Consider the following 18,579-nt stretch of genomic DNA (forward strand, 5'->3'; position numbering starts at 1 on the left):
GTACAGAAGAGGGGATGTGTTGCTATGGTGCTGGAGGACGCTGCGTCTGTGTGCCCAGATCAGCTCATATAGGCCCATCACATACAGTAGCCTATATTTCATGGCACTTCAAAAAGCCCAGCTTGCATCTGGTTCCCTTAGCACTAAGCACTAGGGTGCCAAAAGGCAAAGGGTGACCGTAATATAAAAAAACTGGTTTCAGGGTTCTGATGACCACTTTAAATAGGTGTTTGTGTGTGTTATGGTGACGTATACCCTTCTGCTCTGCATTAGGTTCAAAGGTTTAAATATATGTATGTTGTGACTTGGAGGGTGGGTGTGTGTGGGGGTGGGGGTGGTGTTCTATCAGTAAATCTCGCCAAGTCAAATATTGACTGGTTGCTTAGCAACTGATATCCTTAGAGGACAGGACCAGCTGCAGCCATGGCGACCTTCTCTGTTCAGGAAGTGTGTGTGTGTTTGTGTGTGTGTGGGGGTATTCCTTGTAAAATCAGAAGCTTGATCATTGAATATACAGGGTTTGCTCTTCTGACCTCTTCCTCACACACTCACTCTCTCTCTCGCTCACACACACACACACACACACACACACACACACACACACATAGAGTATGACAAAAGAGTACTGAGAGACAACTAAGCACTGAGGTCAAGGATGGGTCTCAGGCTCAGTAAGGGGGTAATTGGCTCACGTGAGTTCATGCCATCATTTAATCAATGCTTGTGGACACAGACCTATTTCTTCAGTGGTCTACTTATACAGTCAACCAATCTCACTATGTTTGGATGTAGAGTTTGAATGAATTTGACTCACATTAAGTTTGTTTAGGGATACAGAAGTTACTGTTATACTCTGATGAGTACTTAAGCACATATTAATGAGAAAAGGATATGGGTATATTTGAAAACGCTATATCCACCATTGTAATGAATTTTCATGAATAATTTTTTTCCATTTTCCCATAATTTTTCCAAAAACGGAGATATAGAATTTTGGAACCAAACTCTTAATTTGGACCAACTCACTCACTGTTGTTATTTATTTATTTACTTTTGCATTTGGATTTCATTTGTAGCGCATCAGTGCATTATATTGGTTGATGAAAGCCTATTATCCGGTAGTCGGAGATGGAGATGAGGTAATAAACGGTCTCTATTATGTACCATGGCCTCCACACCTAGGGCAAGTCAGACCATTTTAAATGTTAATCAGTCCAGTAATTGCGCTCCATTCTTTCTTTTTATACTGGCATGTGTCCTCTTCCCTCATTGCTAGTCCACACTGGCACATGATGTCGCTGAACTGTAGGCCTACATGTTGCGTCACATGTAATTCATATGTGCGTCACATTGCGTCACATGTAATTCATATGTGCACATTTGAGCCATGAAACAAGTAGGCTACAGTTGAATATCCATAAAGCCTTGAATCTATTATCAGACAAGTCATACGTACTATACTCAAGCCCAGGGCTGTTTCTGAAATTAAGAGTCATTGAATCGGGATCTAGAAAATGTGGCCTGCCTTCATCAGCCCCCATGGCACGCTTGATCCCTTAGCTTTGCACCTCAACATCAAAACACACACACACACACACACACACACACACACACACACACACACACACACACACACACACACACACACACGCGCGTCATCCATCTGGGTGTAAATAAAGGGTTTATGACATGTCTCTGCAGACACAGCAGAGGCAGGAGGTGAATGAGACGGGGAGGGGTAAATGTAGCGATGCATTATTGAGCGGCTATGCATGCGTGTATGGGCGCGCCTGTGTGTGTGCATAGTTTGTCCCTCAGGACTAAATAGATGAAGGCGTTTTTGGAGGGCTTGCGTAATCGGTGGAAATGAGTGCAGGAAGAGTAGGGTGAGTTCACCCAGCCAGGGAAACCATGAGGAAATAAAGCCAGACTAGCGCCCTCGCCTGCCCTGTCCTGCCCACCATCCCCTGCCCTGCCCTGATCTAAGGCTCCTCACGGGCAAAATGAAAGCAGAACGGTTCAGTTTGTTTTGAGGATGCATGCGGGCTACGGCCCTCCATGATCTTGTTGCTTGATGTGGGACAACCAGCAGTTCTAACCCTCATAACATCACTATTCGTGTGTAAAACAAGGTCAACGTGTCCCATACACCACACACACACACACACACACACATACACATGTACACAAAAAGGAATATGTGAAATGGTTGTGGAAAGGCGTTGTTACGTCCTTTGCTTCTGGTTTCTCTTGGCTAGGGATGGGGTGGTGGTGGTGGTGGTGGTGGTAGGTGGTGACCTTCTCTTACTAAATGCCTGTATCTGTGCTCCTGCTACATTACATGGAAGACTGATCTCCATCTCTACCCAGACAGCCTGCAGCTTTGAGTTTTTTTTTTTTTTCCATCCCTTGTTTTTTTCTGGGGTCGTCAGCTGACTGAGCCGGTCACGTTCTCCTTAATCAGTGCTGGAATGTGCTCCCTAGCGCCCCCTAAGTCACGAGACCAGGCCACCACCCCATCCTAGGAGAGCGAGTGGGAGAGGGAGAACTTGGCTGTAGTTGTAGTACAGCACATCTCAAGTCCTTCCCTCTATTTAACTAAGCGTATTGACCTTCACCTATTTACTGCACTTGAGGGGACACACATTGTTTATAAGTCCTGTTTTGCTAGTAACTGCAGTCTGTAAGCTGATTTAACCGGAATATGCAATTCAGCTTGATAAGGATAATGCCCCCCAAGGCCCCTTCTACTCACAATGTTCATGTTTACTCTATGTAGGTTAATTGTCACTGATCTCAGATTATGCCATGAGTGATAGCTTTTTTTCTCCAAATTTGTTTGTGTGTTGGTCTGTTTATGTCCGTGTATGTTACGACTGTAATTTCAGTAAAACAAATTGTGCGGAAAGACACAGAAAATTTGTAAAGCACTAGGCTAAAGCTGATGCATACTTAAGAGACCTATTACCCAGTAGTTATGTACATTTTCTGTGTGTGTTAGTGTCTGTGTGTTTTGGTGTGGTGGTGGGTGCTTGATTTGTCATGCTGTTGATGTGCAGTTGGTAACTGCTCTGGTTTTTGTGCCTTTGTGTCACAGGTACGGTGTCCGACCGGAGAATGTTATTGTGTACGGCCAGAGCATCGGCACGGTGCCGTCGGTGGACCTGGCGTCTCGGTACGAGAGCGCTGCTGTCATCCTCCACTCCCCCCTCACCTCTGGTATGCGTGTGGCCTTCCCCGACACCAAGAAGACCTACTGCTTCGACGCCTTCCCCAAGTGAGTGTCTCGGTGTCTCTCTCCCTTAGCCTAGAAATCTAGACGCGCCTCTAGCGGTCTGCCAGGGCTAGTCTAGCAACTCTCCGTTGGTTTGTGAGATCCAGAAATCGAAAACTCAGGCCAATGAAATCGTGTATAGAGTCGTTAGGTGGGCTTAACATAATGATTGATGGCAGAGTTGCAACGGTTTGGCTTGAATTCCTTGCTACTTGAAAACAAATAAGATGGATGTTGCTGTTGGCGAACAGTGTGACACGAGTTAAGCTTTTATTAAGTTGGCAAAGGTTTGAACTAGCCAACTAGCTCCGCTGGTGGGAAACGCATGGGACTCATAGTGCTGCCGCTGTCCTATTGCGTGCAGAGGGAATTTGAAAGACAACTGATTATCCCGCCCCTCGGACTGAGCACTGCGAACGGTGAGTGCCCAGACCCTACATTTTAATGTGGGTCTGGCTCGTCAGGCTATCTCTCCCTCTCTTTCTCTCTTTCTTTCTTTCTTTCTTTCTTTCTTTCTCTTCCTCTGTCCTTTATTTTTCTCTGTTTTTTCTCTGTGCTACACCTCTGCCTGCTTTCCATTTAGTGAGCACATAATGCCATGGCTATGTTGAAAAAGGAGGGTGAGTGAAGTACAGCGCGGCTCCTACTCTCACAGATGCAGCGTTAATCCCCTGGCTGCTGTATGATTAATTTGCCCTGGCTGGAAACATTTCCTCCCCTGCCTCTTTGCTGATTTCCCAGGGAGAGAAGGTCTGTTGTGCTGCTTTAATGCCATTAGAATGCTGATAGGATAGGATCGAGCACCCTCTAGTGGTCACCTGATCAAATAATCCATTTGCAAAGCAGATATGCTCTGTGTTGTCAACAACTTGGATTTCTTTTAATTGTATCTATGATTATGTTCAATGATGAGAATGTGGTGGATTTCAAGTACAAGCTCAATCCTTGGGTAAAAGTGTAACTTCCCTTATTTTTGCCCCAGCATTGACAAGATCTCCAAGGTGACGTCTCCAGTCCTGGTGATCCACGGTACGGAGGACGAAGTGATTGACTTCTCCCACGGCCTGGCCCTGTACGAGCGCTGCCAGCGGCCGGTCGAGCCCCTGTGGGTGGAGGGTGCCGGCCACAACGACGTGGAGCTTTACGGACAGTACCTGGAGCGCTTGAAACAGTTTGTGGCCCATGAGCTGGTGAACTTGTAGAAGGACTCCATAACGCTGCAAGCACCCTGTGGGCTCAACTTAAGCAACTGTGAACTTCAGAAAGCATTTTTTTCTCTTGTTTTTCTTTGAATTTTTTTTAATGATTTTTATCTTTTCTATTGTTGTACGTTGCGATGCACAGTGGTTGTTGGAGACAACATTTCATTCAAGATGTGTGTTTTTTTTCTTTCTTTCTTTCTTTCTTTCTTTCTTTCTTTCTTTTTTTTGCAAGTGGCCTTCTTGCTGCCTTTCAGAGGACTCGTTGATCCACGGTAACAACCCTTGACCTCTTCTTGGGATGGCATGTGCAGGTCGACTATGCTGGAACTAGCACCAGTCAGTATCCTGTGATCCCAATGACGATGGAACCAGAAACCATTCTGTCGCAGTCACTGGTTCTTCTTGCAGTTCTGTTTTGTTCTTCTTATATGCTTTTTGGTGTTCTAAATGACTGAGTACTGTACGAAAGTCAAAACAAAACGAAATGAAATGAAAAAAAAAAAAAAACCCTGACATACATGGTTGCTGTGCCAGTGTTGCCAAATCCTCTGCATATCAAAGCAACGATATGTGAATTCAGATGTCTCATTTTGTATGAACATGTTTATAGAAATAGCCATCTAGAAATATTTTTTCTTTCTCTTAAAATGGTATTTTTTCCCCTTAGTTTGTACATGAAAGAAACAAACTACAGCTCCAAAACTAGATGACGGTCCTGTCTTAGAGATTTGAGAAATGCTGGACATTAAAAACAACAGCTATTCCATGTTATGCAATCGTACGTCCTGCCCATCCTGTGATCGCCTGCAGACACCAAGAGTAGAAGTTCACAGAACGATGTCCCAGTGTGGCTGCTCCAGAAGCTTTGTTGCACGTCTCACACACAACAACAGATGACATCACATTATGTGCTATCACTAAAGTAGCTTCGTAGGAAAACAGAGTGAGAATGAGAGTGTGGCAAGGTGTAGCCTTCATCCTTGTTTTTGCACATTTGTCTGTAACGTCATTTCAGCTTGTTGGTTTTAGACAGCGAGGGTGCTGTAAACCTGTACCTCTGTTAAAAATCACTTGACGTCAAAGCATCAAGATAATATTAACTACTCAGAGTTGATCAATAATACTGCACTAGATGCTCAGAGAACCCATATGTTATTATTATTATTATTATTATTAGGCAGTTGTCTTTGCCAATGTCGCTGTCTGAAAAGTATAGATGGACATGTTGTATTGTTAATAGATGAGTAGCTGAGATGAGGTATGGGGGATTTTTAGACAGAAATGTTTGATGTTTGAAGCCTCATAAAAACATTACTTTCTTGACAAACTTGACATGAAATTGCTTGTTATCTATCCATTTCCATTTTACAAGTGATGCATTTTTTTAACTATTATTTCATCCTTAACTGTATTATCGAGTAGTAATAATGATAAAGGCAGTTGTTATTACTGTTTATCATCCTCATTAATATTGTTACTGATATAGCTGTTAATTGAATATTCTTTAAAATATAATTGGACTAATGTTGAACTACACACTTCAAACTTTCATCCTGTGTTTTTTTTTTTTTTTTTTTTTGTAAGCTGCGTTTCATTATTGAAGGAACTTATAATATGAAATAATACTGACTATAGTTACTACAGATGGATACAGGAAATAAAAAACAGTTTAAACAAATTTGTTTCTTGTCCAAATTAGGCCACTGTTAAATCTTCTATGATGTGCGCTATGCAATTCAACACGATCTGTCATTTTCTGCAGAAGGGTCCAGATTCAAAGAACAATGCTTTACTTTGGCTTTTGATGTTGCCGGGTATGTTTTTCAGGAGTAAACAGAGAACATTGTGGAATTAGTTCAACTACAATGTTTACAACCATATTGCCTCTACTGAAGAAAGGTGAAGAATAACTCCATTTGTTGCTGTTTCTAAAGTCTTTATTGCCTCATAAGGACAGCAACAGCTGCAAGTTACTTGTCTTTGCACTTGAACCCCATGGTTTGGGCAGAGCATATATCAGGGTCGGTGCCAAAGAGCAACGGGTGGGGGACCTCACTTTTATTAGTTATTTTTCCAAAATTGCCATATAATATTGGTCGAGCCTTTTGGATAACTGAAACAATATCCTCCTGAGAACCAAGAAAAACCATTTCCTTTCTATTTAGGATTAAAAAAACATCTTACAATTTTTATTTTTTTATTATTTATTTTTATTTTAAATTTTATAACATGTCCCCTGTTAATTCATGTTAATTTTATCCTTTAAATTAAGGGTAAACTTAACCAAATATAAGGGAAAATGTTATTTATCCTTCTAGACTACTTTATTTGCCTTTTTGGACAGTTGTTTTTCTGGATTGTTCATTTCATTTTCATGTTTTTCTTTCATCTGCGATAATTCATTTTTTAGTCTTACTCTTCCTCACTATCTTCTTGAGGCACAGGTTCATAGTCCTCAGCTCTGTTTCACTCACTCATCACCTGAGAGCTCCAAATCTGACCACCCCCTCATTCATCCTATACAAATGATCTCCTAAATTTCCCAAAAAAATCTAAATATTTTGGTCCTGGTGTCCATTATAATGGACATTCATAAAGTCACTATTATTTCAAAATGTAAATAACTTAACTTCTTTCAAAATTAATCATATGATTCCTGACATTGTCATTAACAAGACCATATATTGCCATCATAATGAATGCTTAATAAGAAGACACTATTTGACTTATCTCTCCTCCTTCCATAAAATGTGCTTGTTTTGATGTCAACCATTTTTGAGAACCAGGAAGAGGAGGTTCCCAGCAACCCAGCCAATCACATGATATATCATTAGAAAGCCCAGGATGTCCTCTTTAAAAGACCACATGAATTGATAGAATAGCGTAAAGGGGTATGCATCTAGAACTTATGTCCACAACAGAGGACATAGGTCTATGGATTGGTTCTCAGGAGGATAAGATCATGTAGGAAATAGTGCAAGAACATAGCGGTTAGCATACAGCGTTTAATATACTAATAGAATATTGCATAGGCTACAATACAAGTAAATAGGCTATAACAGACTCAGCAGACCAAGGCTACAGCTGATTGCAAAATATCATCATCACTGTGTCTTTACATTCATTTGGCAAAAAATTGCAAAAGCAAATTGCACATAGACCTAGGCCTACTGATAATATCGCAACATTGATAGGCTACTGGTGCAAATGTATTTATCTCGTGCAAATGCTGCCAGCATGAAAGACAATAGTGGGAAGTAGCCTAGGCCTAGGCGCATGCAAAAAGGAATAGACCATTAATCTAAATTGGATGTTAATATGACCTGTCGTGCACTGTGGCTGAACCCAATTAGACGAGTCGTCTGAATACACCATAACGCCATTTTTTGCGATTATGATATAGGGCCTAGGCAATCGAATCGGATTAAAACACCAACAATAGGCTTGCTCATGGTTTTGCGTGTGCCACTGCCAACCTTACTGCTAGACCCACTAGCGACAGAAAGTGGGAACAGCGGTACGTAGCCTGCCCTACGACGTGTGAACAGCGGTCGAGCCGAGGCCCCTCCTCGTCAGCTCTCAGGTCCAATGCTTGCCTCCCATCTCACTTCCTCTCGGAGCCTTGCCTGAGACAGGGGCTGGCCGACCATAGCCCCGAAAGAAGACACCATGTGAAAAAGTATAAAAATACACTAAAACGTATCCGTTAGTTGTCATTTCTCGCGACTACACACCTGTGTTTACGTTTCAAACAACGCCGACTGGATGTGAGCGAACGAATGGCAAGGGAAGGGACAGCATAATCTTGCGAAAGGTAAGGTCGATCACTCAGCACTACTACTAGTTTGTTGACCGTTTAGCAAGTGAATGAGATTCCACGGAGCGAGCCAACACTGGTTCGCTCAATACCGCCAATTGTTTCATGACTTTGACTGCTGTTCAGAGGTAAACAACAAGCTTGTCAAACCCTCAGTCCAGACCATGTGAATTGAACATTTCACGAAATGGTGCAACACTAGGCTACTATGGGATTGCGATGCGCTCTGTCAAAGGGGCATAGCTACATTGTCACCGTATCCTTCAAGCTGCAACAGGAATAGAAGCAACTTTTAGCTCTGGTCATTTGACGTGTCTGTCCATTTTATGAAACCGCTTGCAGGTAGATTGTATATGGATTGCACAATGAATGCATGTTTTGTCGACATTCATGAACTTCACAGTCACATTTTAAGACATTTTTTGACTTACACTAAACAAATGCTGAAGCTGCCTTGCTGATTGAATTAGTGTATCTTAAATTTGTTGAGGGTGAGATGTGTGCATTCCAGTCAGTCAATTATAGGCTATTCCCACAACTCTTCATTCAACTAACAGACTAGATCCCATCACAACTTAATTGAAATGTGCCATCATCATTATATTGAGAGATGCACTTGAAGCCATTGTGGGGGTGCCCTTGATGTAGGGTGTTTACAAGCCCCAGACCAGTCACTTTGACTGTATAAATTCTTTGCGGCCACAGTAGTCTCAGTGGTCCTGCTGTTTCTCTCTCAGCTCTTTGAAGTAAGTAAGACCCTGAGGCCATAGTCGCTTCTCCAGTGTCTTATTAGCTAAACCTTCAAATGACCAAACCCAACTCTTCTGACTGGCTCTTTTTTATTTTCACATTCTCCCCACTGATTATCCGTTATGGTGCCCTACATACGCTTTTGGGGGTTTGGTGGGTCACAGCATATTATCAAGTCTTGTCATAAGTTGTTTTATGTGGGCAGCACTAACATCTGGTTTTGAACAGGAGACGAGTTGGTTAATCTGGAGTTTCTCTAATAGAGCGCTGAAGTGGTCTTTCCCTGGAAGCTGAAAGAGAGGAAACTTTCTGTTAACGAGGTCTGGTATTAGTGCTCAGGAAAAGACTGAGTTATCCCATTTCCTATTTCACCTTATTCCCAGTAGAAAAGCCATTTTTGCCCATGCAGCCAAAACGATTGCACAATCTTGAACACCTTCAACAACAATTCTGAGAAGCACAAATCATGAAATGACTTCTGGATTCTCTGAACCCAGTGCAATGTTATTAAGCAATAGGTACATATTAAAACAATATAGAAAGTAAATGGGAAGCAATTATATTTACCACAATGGAAGCTGAAGACTTGGTATTCAAGTCAAAGAAAAATCCTATCATTTCATTTGGATGGAGTAGCCTATGTAGCATTGTATTTCATTGAAGAGCACCTTTGACATGACATACAGGGTTTGCCAAACAACGGTTAAGATTGTCTGGTCTGATATTGCAAACCACATTTAGTCATATGAAGTTGTTGCACTGCATTCAAGGTTTCACAGATGTGAAAAATCTTCCTTGGATGTTTTCTTTTTCTGTTCTTCCTTTCTGTTTTGAATTCTTTATCTATCCTGAAAAAAAAATCTAAGTACTCATCCCATGTGGACTATAGCGTAATGCCATAATGATTTAATTAAAACTGGAAACCATTATGGATCAGCAAATTATGACAGGATTGTCCCAGATCCAAGCAAACAGTGTGTGTAAACAGCTGAGGAGATTGGTTAGAGGGCACATTCTACAGGGAACTACAGCTACCCCTGGCACAGTGGGGGTGTTGCAGATTTGTGGCTCCTAATTGGTTCCACGTCCCTTTTTTGAAGCAGGACATGGCAGGCACCCACATACAAATACTTAAGCTACAACTCTCTAACATCCACAAACACGCTGCGCTGCGCTGTGTCACACAGATGCTGCAGAGCGACCATCAAAACAAGCCTGGTGGAAAGCCACTGAGGTAGAGCTGCCTTTACAAACCCTCTTTCTCAGGGCAAAATTGGGCTTGTTTTAACAAGGGGGTTTACATAACACTTTTATTGTAAAATAAAATGTGTTCTTGTGAAGTGAATGTGGGTGCACTCATTATTTTCAGGTTTTAAAAGAACTCTTAGCAGTGTGCCTGTGGTCAGCAAAAACAAAACAACAAAAAAACAAGAGATGGTTAATGAAGACTGTTACACTGGTGTCTGTATTTAAAATGTTCAACTAATTGATGTATATATTAGTATTTTGACATTTATTTGATGATGGATACAATACATAAACTAACAAAAATAGCTTTAATGCCGTGACAAAAGTCCTGATCTACCCATTTCTCTCTCTCTCTCTCTCTCTCTCTCTCTCTCTCTCTCTCTCTCTCTTTCTCTCTCTCTTCCTCTCTCTGCAGGAAGTGGCAAGACAGATATATCATGCAGGTGAGTGATGGCCCTAGTCATATCCCCATGTTTGTGCCTCCACCCAATGGAAACAGCCACCGGTCACCCGGATACGTGCCTGGCAGGATCGTGCCCATGCGGTCCCCTCCCCCTCCCAAGGCCCCACCCCCTCCTCCGCACAAGCCCCCTGCCCCACCGCCTGTGCGGCCTTTGACCTTTAACCTCTCGGATGGGGGTCAGGGGAGGGACTCCATGCAGACCCAGCAGAGCAACAAGAATGCCCTGATCTTCACAGCCATCTCCACCGGGGCCCTCTTCCTCTGCCTCATCCTGGTCCTCACGCTGACCTACAGAGACATCATTGACGGTGAGTGGAGTGTGTGTGTGTGTGTGTGTGTGTGTGTGTGTGTGTGTGTGTGTGTGTGTGTCTGTGTGTCTCAAAAAGACAGTGGCATGTGTGAGGGACAGGGAGTTTGTGTGTGTGTGTGTGTGTAAAGGGGAGAGAGTGAAAGTTCACTGACAGGGGGTTCTTACTTATCCATTTCATTAGTTCCTTAATCCCTCTGTGATCCCAGGGAGTCCTTGCCAAGCTCCATGAGAACCTTGAATGTAACATACACAGACTCCTGGAGTTGTTTTGAATGTCAGTGAAGCGAAACGAAGACTTCTAAATTCATTTGTCTCATGCTGGAAGCTTAAAGGAAAATTCCTGTATTTAGCACTTTGAGTCCCTTTTCTGGTTTGTTATGGATGAACTAGAGTGGTGGACACCGAAATTTTGATGATTGGTCCTGTCTCGACTTTTCTGACTCATTTTGAATAGCTTTTGACTTCTCAGTGTGGCTGCAAACAGGCATACTGTAGGCTTCTCAAACATGTCCTAAAACAACCCTTAATGTTCGTTTTCAAAACTGTGCAACTCACCGAGTGGTTAGTGGTGTTCGTTGATTATTAAAAGCAAAAATATCGGCGCAATGTATGATTTTCAACCGTCTTATTTGCTATTGTGGAACTATTCACAACCGCTCAATATTTGAACCTGAAGCATAGACGATGGCGCAGTATATCAACGACAACGTGCAATGAGTCTTCCAACAGAAATCAATGGGATTTTACAAAATGGCAAATAAAACACGACAGAAACTGTATTTCGCTACGCTAGTTGTTTTGGAACATCAACGAACACCACTAACCACTCGGTGAGTTGCACAGTTTTGAAAACGAACGTTAAGGGGTGTTTTAGGACATGTTTGAGTAGCCTACAGTATGCCTGCTGGCAGCCACTCTGACTAGTCAAAGGCGATTCAAAATGTTGGTGTCCACCACTCTAGTTCATCCAAAACAAACCAGAAAAGGGACTCAAAGTGCTAAATACCGGAATTTTCCTTTAATAGACTATAATTGACATATGGCCTTCCTGACATATGGCCTTGTCAGTGGATTACTAATAACATAATAATAATAATGATTCTGGTTGCTGCCTCTGGCATTGTACAGAGAACTGCCCCGACCACAACCCGTCTCTGACCAGCTGGAGTCCAGGTCACGACCCTCAGAAGGTAGTGGTGGTGCAGCAAGGTCAGAAGTTTCGTCTGGACTCCTCCGCTACACTTTTCTCACTGACCATCAAATCAGGAGGTGAGTGCGTCACATGAGCTGAAGTCCTTCTCTCGGTCATCAAAAGGAATGTCTGATGTATCCCAGTGAATGATGGAGGAGTAAAAGAAAATCTGGAAAGCATTTCAAATTGTTGTTGCCGGAGGGGACAGTAAATAAATTCATTAGGTCATGCAACAGATTAATATTTAATATTAGATTTGATGGGTGAAATCTTCCTTCTCTTAAGCAAATAATAATAATAATAAGTTTATTTTATATAGCGTGGCTATCTCTCTGTCTACCTCCATGAGCAACATCAGCCAGTCACAAAATTTAATCGAAGTCAATTCTAATTTTTTGTTTGTCTTTTTTTTTTTTTTTTTTTGAAGGGCTGGTTGTCTTTGCGGACAATTCTGCCGGATCCAAGAACATCACCCTCCGACTGCGGCACATCCTGATCCAGGACGGCGGTGCTCTGCACATCGGAGGCCCCAAATGCCGCTACCGTTCCAACGCCACCATCACTCTGGTGGGCCGCTCCAATGAGAGCGCCGTGCTGGAGGTCCCTGGCTTCGGGCGCAAGTTTGTGGGCGTGGCCGCTGGGGGTACCCTGGAGCTCCACGGCACCGAGCGGCTCTCCTGGACGCTGCTGACCCGCACGATTCACGCCTCCGGGCTGGAGCGCACGCACTTGTTCCAGCGGAACTTCAGCCGTGGCATCAACCTGCGCGTGGTGGACCAGGACACCGCCGCCGTCATCCACTTTCGGGCGCCCGACCGCGTCGACTTCGGCGCGACAGCAGCGGCGCCTGAGCGAGCTGCTCCGGAGCCTTCCGCGGGGACGCATCGTCACCCTGGCCGTGGGCGACTCCGCCTCCAAGAGCCTGCTGGAGGAAACGAAGAAAACCATCCAGAATCTTCTGGGGAGCAGCTACGTCAATGACCTCAGATACAGGTGATCCGCAGTCACACACTAACACCAGTTTACACTGAACGGAAAGAGTTGAAACACTAAGGGTCCAAACGGCAGGCCAGCCAGCCTATTCTCCCACATTATAGGTACCGTCCACAACTCTGGTGAAAACTTGTCGATAGTTGAGCTCAACGATCAATCAACCCCTCCTGAAGTTATGTGTTTGGATGGAAGTGTCTGAGCCACTATTTTTGTTCCCACATTTACAGAGCCATGAATTTTTGGGAGTGTACACATATAATGAACTACTGGAGGATCACGAGAAGTAATAGGCTGAATTTACCATTAAAAATGTGCAGATTGCGCATTTAATTAATTATTTTGATCCTAGCACTGCCAGACATCAACCAAGCTCAGGGCAGTAGTCAGGGGCAAAGTTACCTCAGAACATGACCAGTTTAATGTTGAGATGAAAACAGTGTAAAACATTTATTAGATAGATATGGTTTCAAGGCCAGTTACTCTGAGATCACAGCCAGAATTGCTGCCAGTATAATATTTAAGAGAGAACTAATGTTAAGACTCTAAAATACACTTTATGGCTGTTTTGTCATCTATTTGGGTTTTTGAAGCCGCATGTTTTGCACTTGAGTGCAGTGGAGAAGTGGTACTGTGAATTATCTGTGGGCGTGGTGAGGAGGAGACCCCGTTGTCTTTGTGCCAGATCTGAGTTCACACTTCTCCCTGATGCCAAACAGACCAGTGAAGTCCAACATAAACTGTGGTATCAGACCACAAAGTGCTCGAAGCTGGTGCTAAAACACTAAAACTTACCACCAAGTTGCTGAGTACAACACTAAACTTGCCACCAAGTTGCTGAGTACACAAAGTACGTTGCCATGTAAGTAACTAAACACACTTCTGGATGCCCATTGTATTTCAACAGGCCTAATCTCTCTGTCTCTCTCTTTCACTCTCCCACTCACACACACACACACACACACACACACACACACACACACACACACACAGAAATGCAGTACACACACGTGCACACACACAGTTCTTGCAGGGCCAATAGATGTCTACAGGGAAGAAATATGTTTAAAACTCACATTGCACAATGGAAGCCCTAGCCCTAGCCCTAGCCCTAGCCTATCAACATAACAACCATCAGCATAGCTGTGTTATCTGCCCTGTGCACTCATTCCAGCAGTAAAGGATGATGAGAGACAGAGAGAGAGAGACAGAGAGAGAGAGAGACAGAGAGAGAGAGACAGAGAGAGAGAGAGAGAGAGAGAGAGACAGAGAGAGAGAGACAGAGAGAACTGGACAGGAACCCTCCCCATGTTTCCGATGGTCCCAGTCCAGCAGGAAAGCTCCTCTGGAAGGTTACACAGGCCCGCTTCCAGGATTTGTGTCAAAAAAGCTGACTTTGTGTTTATACGGTTCTCCCGTACCCTCTTCCAACTGGGCAAAACATATGCTCCTCATTCGAGAAAGCGACATAAGCCGTTTGACTGGGCTCTCTCTTTCTCCTTCAGCAGAGCTGGGTACTGCAGGAGTTGCTCACGTGCAGTTTTGTTTGAGATCACTGTCCAAAATGTCACAAATGCTTAGACGTGTGGCAGAAAGCCATTGCGAGTTTATAGACCCAGAAATGTATGAAATGTAATGCATGGCTGACTGGGTACAGTTGAGTAGCCAGTGGAAGTCACTTATTTGGTTTGAACATAAAGCCTATATTTAACTTAGTGAAGCCCCTTGTGAAAAGGTGAACATAAAGACTCTCTCTTCTCTCCTTCAGCCGAATGGAAAGTCTGGGTATTTATTTAAAATGAGCTGCTACTCACAGCATCTGTCTTTTGCTGACACACTTGGAAAGGGGGTGCATTTATTTCAGATCAGAAAAGGGCTTGGAGTTCTGAACTCCAGCCCATTCCCATGTGAAGCTAAAGTTAAGTTGACTGTCTTTTCCTGTATCATCGCTCAAAAGCAACACACTCATGCAATCCAAGCTGAAGGCTTTAAGTAATCAAAGTAATCCTTGTCTTGTGCTGAACGTGTTTGCGAAGGTTTTCATGAGTGAAGTTGAGGTGAAAAATATCCTTCCTGCCATATTCATCTCTAAAGCTCCAGTACTCATTAGCCTGCTCTTTATGAAACCTATCCTTTAAGCAACAACAGCTTCAGTACAAATGCTCCTCAACTTCAGATGTACCCTTCCAGACTATTTTCTGAGTAAACAGAGCAGGATGATGTTAAGGAAATACAGACAAAGGCAGAGTAGGCTGGAGAGAAGAATACAGCCTCTCACACACACACACACACACACACACATACACACACGTACAAACACACACACACACACACACACACGCATACACACCCGCATACAGTTTATTATATTTTCATTATCTTTTGTGGAAATGTATGTTTTTATATCATGTTTTGCAACCACCATCTGTGTTTTCTCAGTCTTACCTAACAATTTCCCTTTTTGTAAGTGTTAATTAGGCATTAGGCCAGGCATACTGGTATGACTTTCCGTTAACGAGCCATGTTAATGACCAGTCTCAAGCGTCACTTTGTGTCTTCATTGCACAGGTATCACACCAACACACATAACGGCTTTATATGCCCAAAATATTACCCAGCATGCACCATCTGCTTATAAAAAAACTACCGCATTCATGTGCAGGACTGTAATTGTGGTGAATAACAGTGGTTTTGAAAAGAGACAACCCATGACCCTGCCATCACACATGGTCCTTTAATGTGTGACCAGGAAGGGCCCACAGATGGTTGCCTTTTCCCTAATGGCACTAGGAAGTGCCTGTGTGGGTTTCTTTTGATGTGGAAAAGGCCTGGTGTGAATTTGTCCCGAAACAGCACGTTTCAACATTCTCGAGGTCCGAAAGCATAAACCGACCTTGTGACATCACGGTGTGGGCGACCTTTTCCAATATGGAATGAGGTTCACCAACTGTTTACTGTTATGGGGTTGTTGAAAGCTTTTGTGTCTGAAATTAATGGCTGCGGAAGGTTGTGAAATTATTTGCCCTTTTGGGCTTTTCCACTACTTGGAACAGGATGTGGGTAATGGTCAAATATTATCAAAGGGCCCATCTTTTGTTTCAATCTCATGTTTTGTTCTGAAGGTAATAATGAACACTTCAAACAATTTTATTGTAGTTGTAATTTCAAAAGGGAAACTTGTAGAATGTGAAGGTCTCTTGGTTTTTTCCATTATTTAGAGAAGGTGAAATGACGTCTGCTTTCTTTAGCAGACACTTTTACTAATAAAGAGACTTGCACAACATTGAAGCTGTGCAATAGGTGATATTTTTGTCTGTGTGCTACTTTGAGAATTTTGGGTAGATTTCCCCTTAACTAATGAGGAAATTACATTATGTAGCACACGTTTCCTCACAGACTCATACACCCACCACTGCTGTCACAGTCTCTGGCTACACACACACACATCACAAGGATGCAGTCTGCGATTCTGGGAAGAGATACTTAACTGAACTGGAAAAGTGTAAAACTTGATACAAGCCGCTGAGGTTTACACTTTTTTTACACACACACACACACACACACACACACAGTGGACAGCAAGAGGATCCTGAGCAACAATTAGCTGGACTTGAGCATTATCAGTGCAATACGATAAAGCCACAGTGTAATATTTGTGAGTTGCAAACCAGTGGCATTAGTGCCCCACTGCCGCATCAGTAGCAGTTGCAACAGTTTTAAAACCAAGGTGAGACTATTAAAAAAAAATCTGACATCAGTGTTGCTTCTCTGGGGAGAAACGACTTGCTGGAAAGTGTTGAGTCATCGCTCAGTTTTGATCATGCCTCTGCCTCAGGGACCTCATGTTGTAGAGGAAATGGGCAGATAAAGAAAGAGAGGGAAAAGAGGAGCAAGAAAACATGTCTAGCCTTCTGCAGAACTGGAGGACAGAAGAACGGACGTGAATGTCAGAGAGAACCTGTGCTGCTGAGAGCTTACTGAGATCGACAGAAACAAGTCTAGAGAATGTGCTTCTTATGAACTTCAGTTGAACTTGCAACATGTAAAACTGTGGAATTCAGAGCAGTTAACTTTTTATAAGGTAATTTTATGTGGGCTTTGCCCTTTTAGAAACTCCATTAATATCATATAATTCGTTTTGTTAGTTTTTTTTCTTGTTCTGGCATAGTTCCATGGTTGTCTGGCATTTCTGTATTTGCTACTGGTCATACTTAAGTTTGGTGACATTTTGGCTAAGGAACTTCTGTCAGTTTTTTTTGTCACATTCTGTGGTATTTAATGCCATGTAACCAAGGGAAAAGAGGAACACTGTGTCTTTTTTTTCAGGAGATTGCATACCTTTAACAGTCTTTATAAACACACAACAATATCTATACCTAAGTTTGTATGTAAGGAAAAATGTTTCAAGTCTTCGAACTTCTGCCGTGATATAGGTGCTTAATAACCACGATAACCATAACTGCTTGATGGCTATGGCAGTGTATAACCATCTCTGTGTCTGTCTGCGCTGTGCTTCCTCAGGCAGGCGTGGGCCCTGGTTTCAGTGGTGGGCGGCGGCAACACGTCGTGCACGGAGGACGTTCGGGAGCACGAGAACCATGACACGAGTGGGAAGGCGCTGGCTCGCCGAGACTTTGTCACCGTGGATGGCGTGCGCTTCTCCGTCACCGCCTACAGCGAGTGGCGAAACGGTATAAACGCTCTCACCGAACATTGACCTGTTAAGCTGAGCTCTGCCGTTAGGCTTAGGGTTAAACGCCTAAGATGATATACTGTACTTCCTTGCGTTAAACTGCAGACTGTTTTGGGCACAAGATTTTAATTTAATCATAAATTTAGTCATAGCTATGTGGTTACGCCCTACAAAACCACAACAGGTTTTCTAGTTATGAGCACCTTTATCCTGTACCCTAGATAAGAGCTTAGGGCCTCATTTGTCTACCTAGGCCATCCTTGTGCTTACTCTCCTTGGCACTCTCACTGATCGAAGACCTGTGGGCTCAAGACATGTGTACTGTGAACTGTGAATATCACGTATATCTACTATTTTTTTATTTTGTAAATGAAGACAAAAGCAAATAATGAATCAGAGAAAGTGTTTAGGTGTGACTGTATGAGGGCCTTTAGCAGTCCACTATGGCACTATCGCTCCTTCTCCTGAAACTCTGTTTGCTCATTCAACTTTATTCTGCTCATTAAATGAAGGGCTCTCCAAAACCTCAGCTCAAATATTTATGCACACTGTGGGAGTGCCAGGGGCCTCGGAAAAAAGCACAAGCCACCATCCGTAATCTAGAGCTTCCTGCTCAATATATTCATATGCTTTACCCGTC

At 43.1% G+C, this 18,579-nt stretch overlaps 2 protein-coding genes across 2 annotated transcripts in view; both read left to right on the forward strand.

Moving 5' to 3' along the window:
- abhd17b (abhydrolase domain containing 17B, depalmitoylase) overlaps nucleotides 1–6,154 on the forward strand; it is a 13,448-nt gene extending 7,294 nt beyond the window's left edge. Inside the window, exons 3-4 of the mRNA XM_048244246.1 lie at nucleotides 3,098–3,277; nucleotides 4,257–6,154. Of these exons, the coding sequence (XP_048100203.1) occupies nucleotides 3,098–3,277; nucleotides 4,257–4,476 (400 nt within the window). The 3' untranslated portion in view covers nucleotides 4,477–6,154. The remainder of the gene's footprint in view (nucleotides 1–3,097; nucleotides 3,278–4,256) is intronic.
- A 1,922-nt stretch (nucleotides 6,155–8,076) lies between these two features.
- cemip2 (cell migration inducing hyaluronidase 2) overlaps nucleotides 8,077–18,579 on the forward strand; it is a 29,050-nt gene continuing 18,547 nt past the window's right edge. The window contains 6 exon segments of the mRNA XM_048243894.1: nucleotides 8,077–8,290; nucleotides 10,707–11,062; nucleotides 12,193–12,333; nucleotides 12,684–13,080; nucleotides 13,082–13,249; nucleotides 17,768–17,937. Of these exon segments, the coding sequence (XP_048099851.1) occupies nucleotides 10,729–11,062; nucleotides 12,193–12,333; nucleotides 12,684–13,080; nucleotides 13,082–13,249; nucleotides 17,768–17,937 (1,210 nt within the window). The 5' untranslated portion in view covers nucleotides 8,077–8,290; nucleotides 10,707–10,728.

Source organism: Alosa alosa, chromosome 5 (genome assembly GCF_017589495.1).
Source record: "Alosa alosa isolate M-15738 ecotype Scorff River chromosome 5, AALO_Geno_1.1, whole genome shotgun sequence".
NCBI classification, from domain to species: Eukaryota; Metazoa; Chordata; class Actinopteri; order Clupeiformes; family Clupeidae; genus Alosa; species Alosa alosa.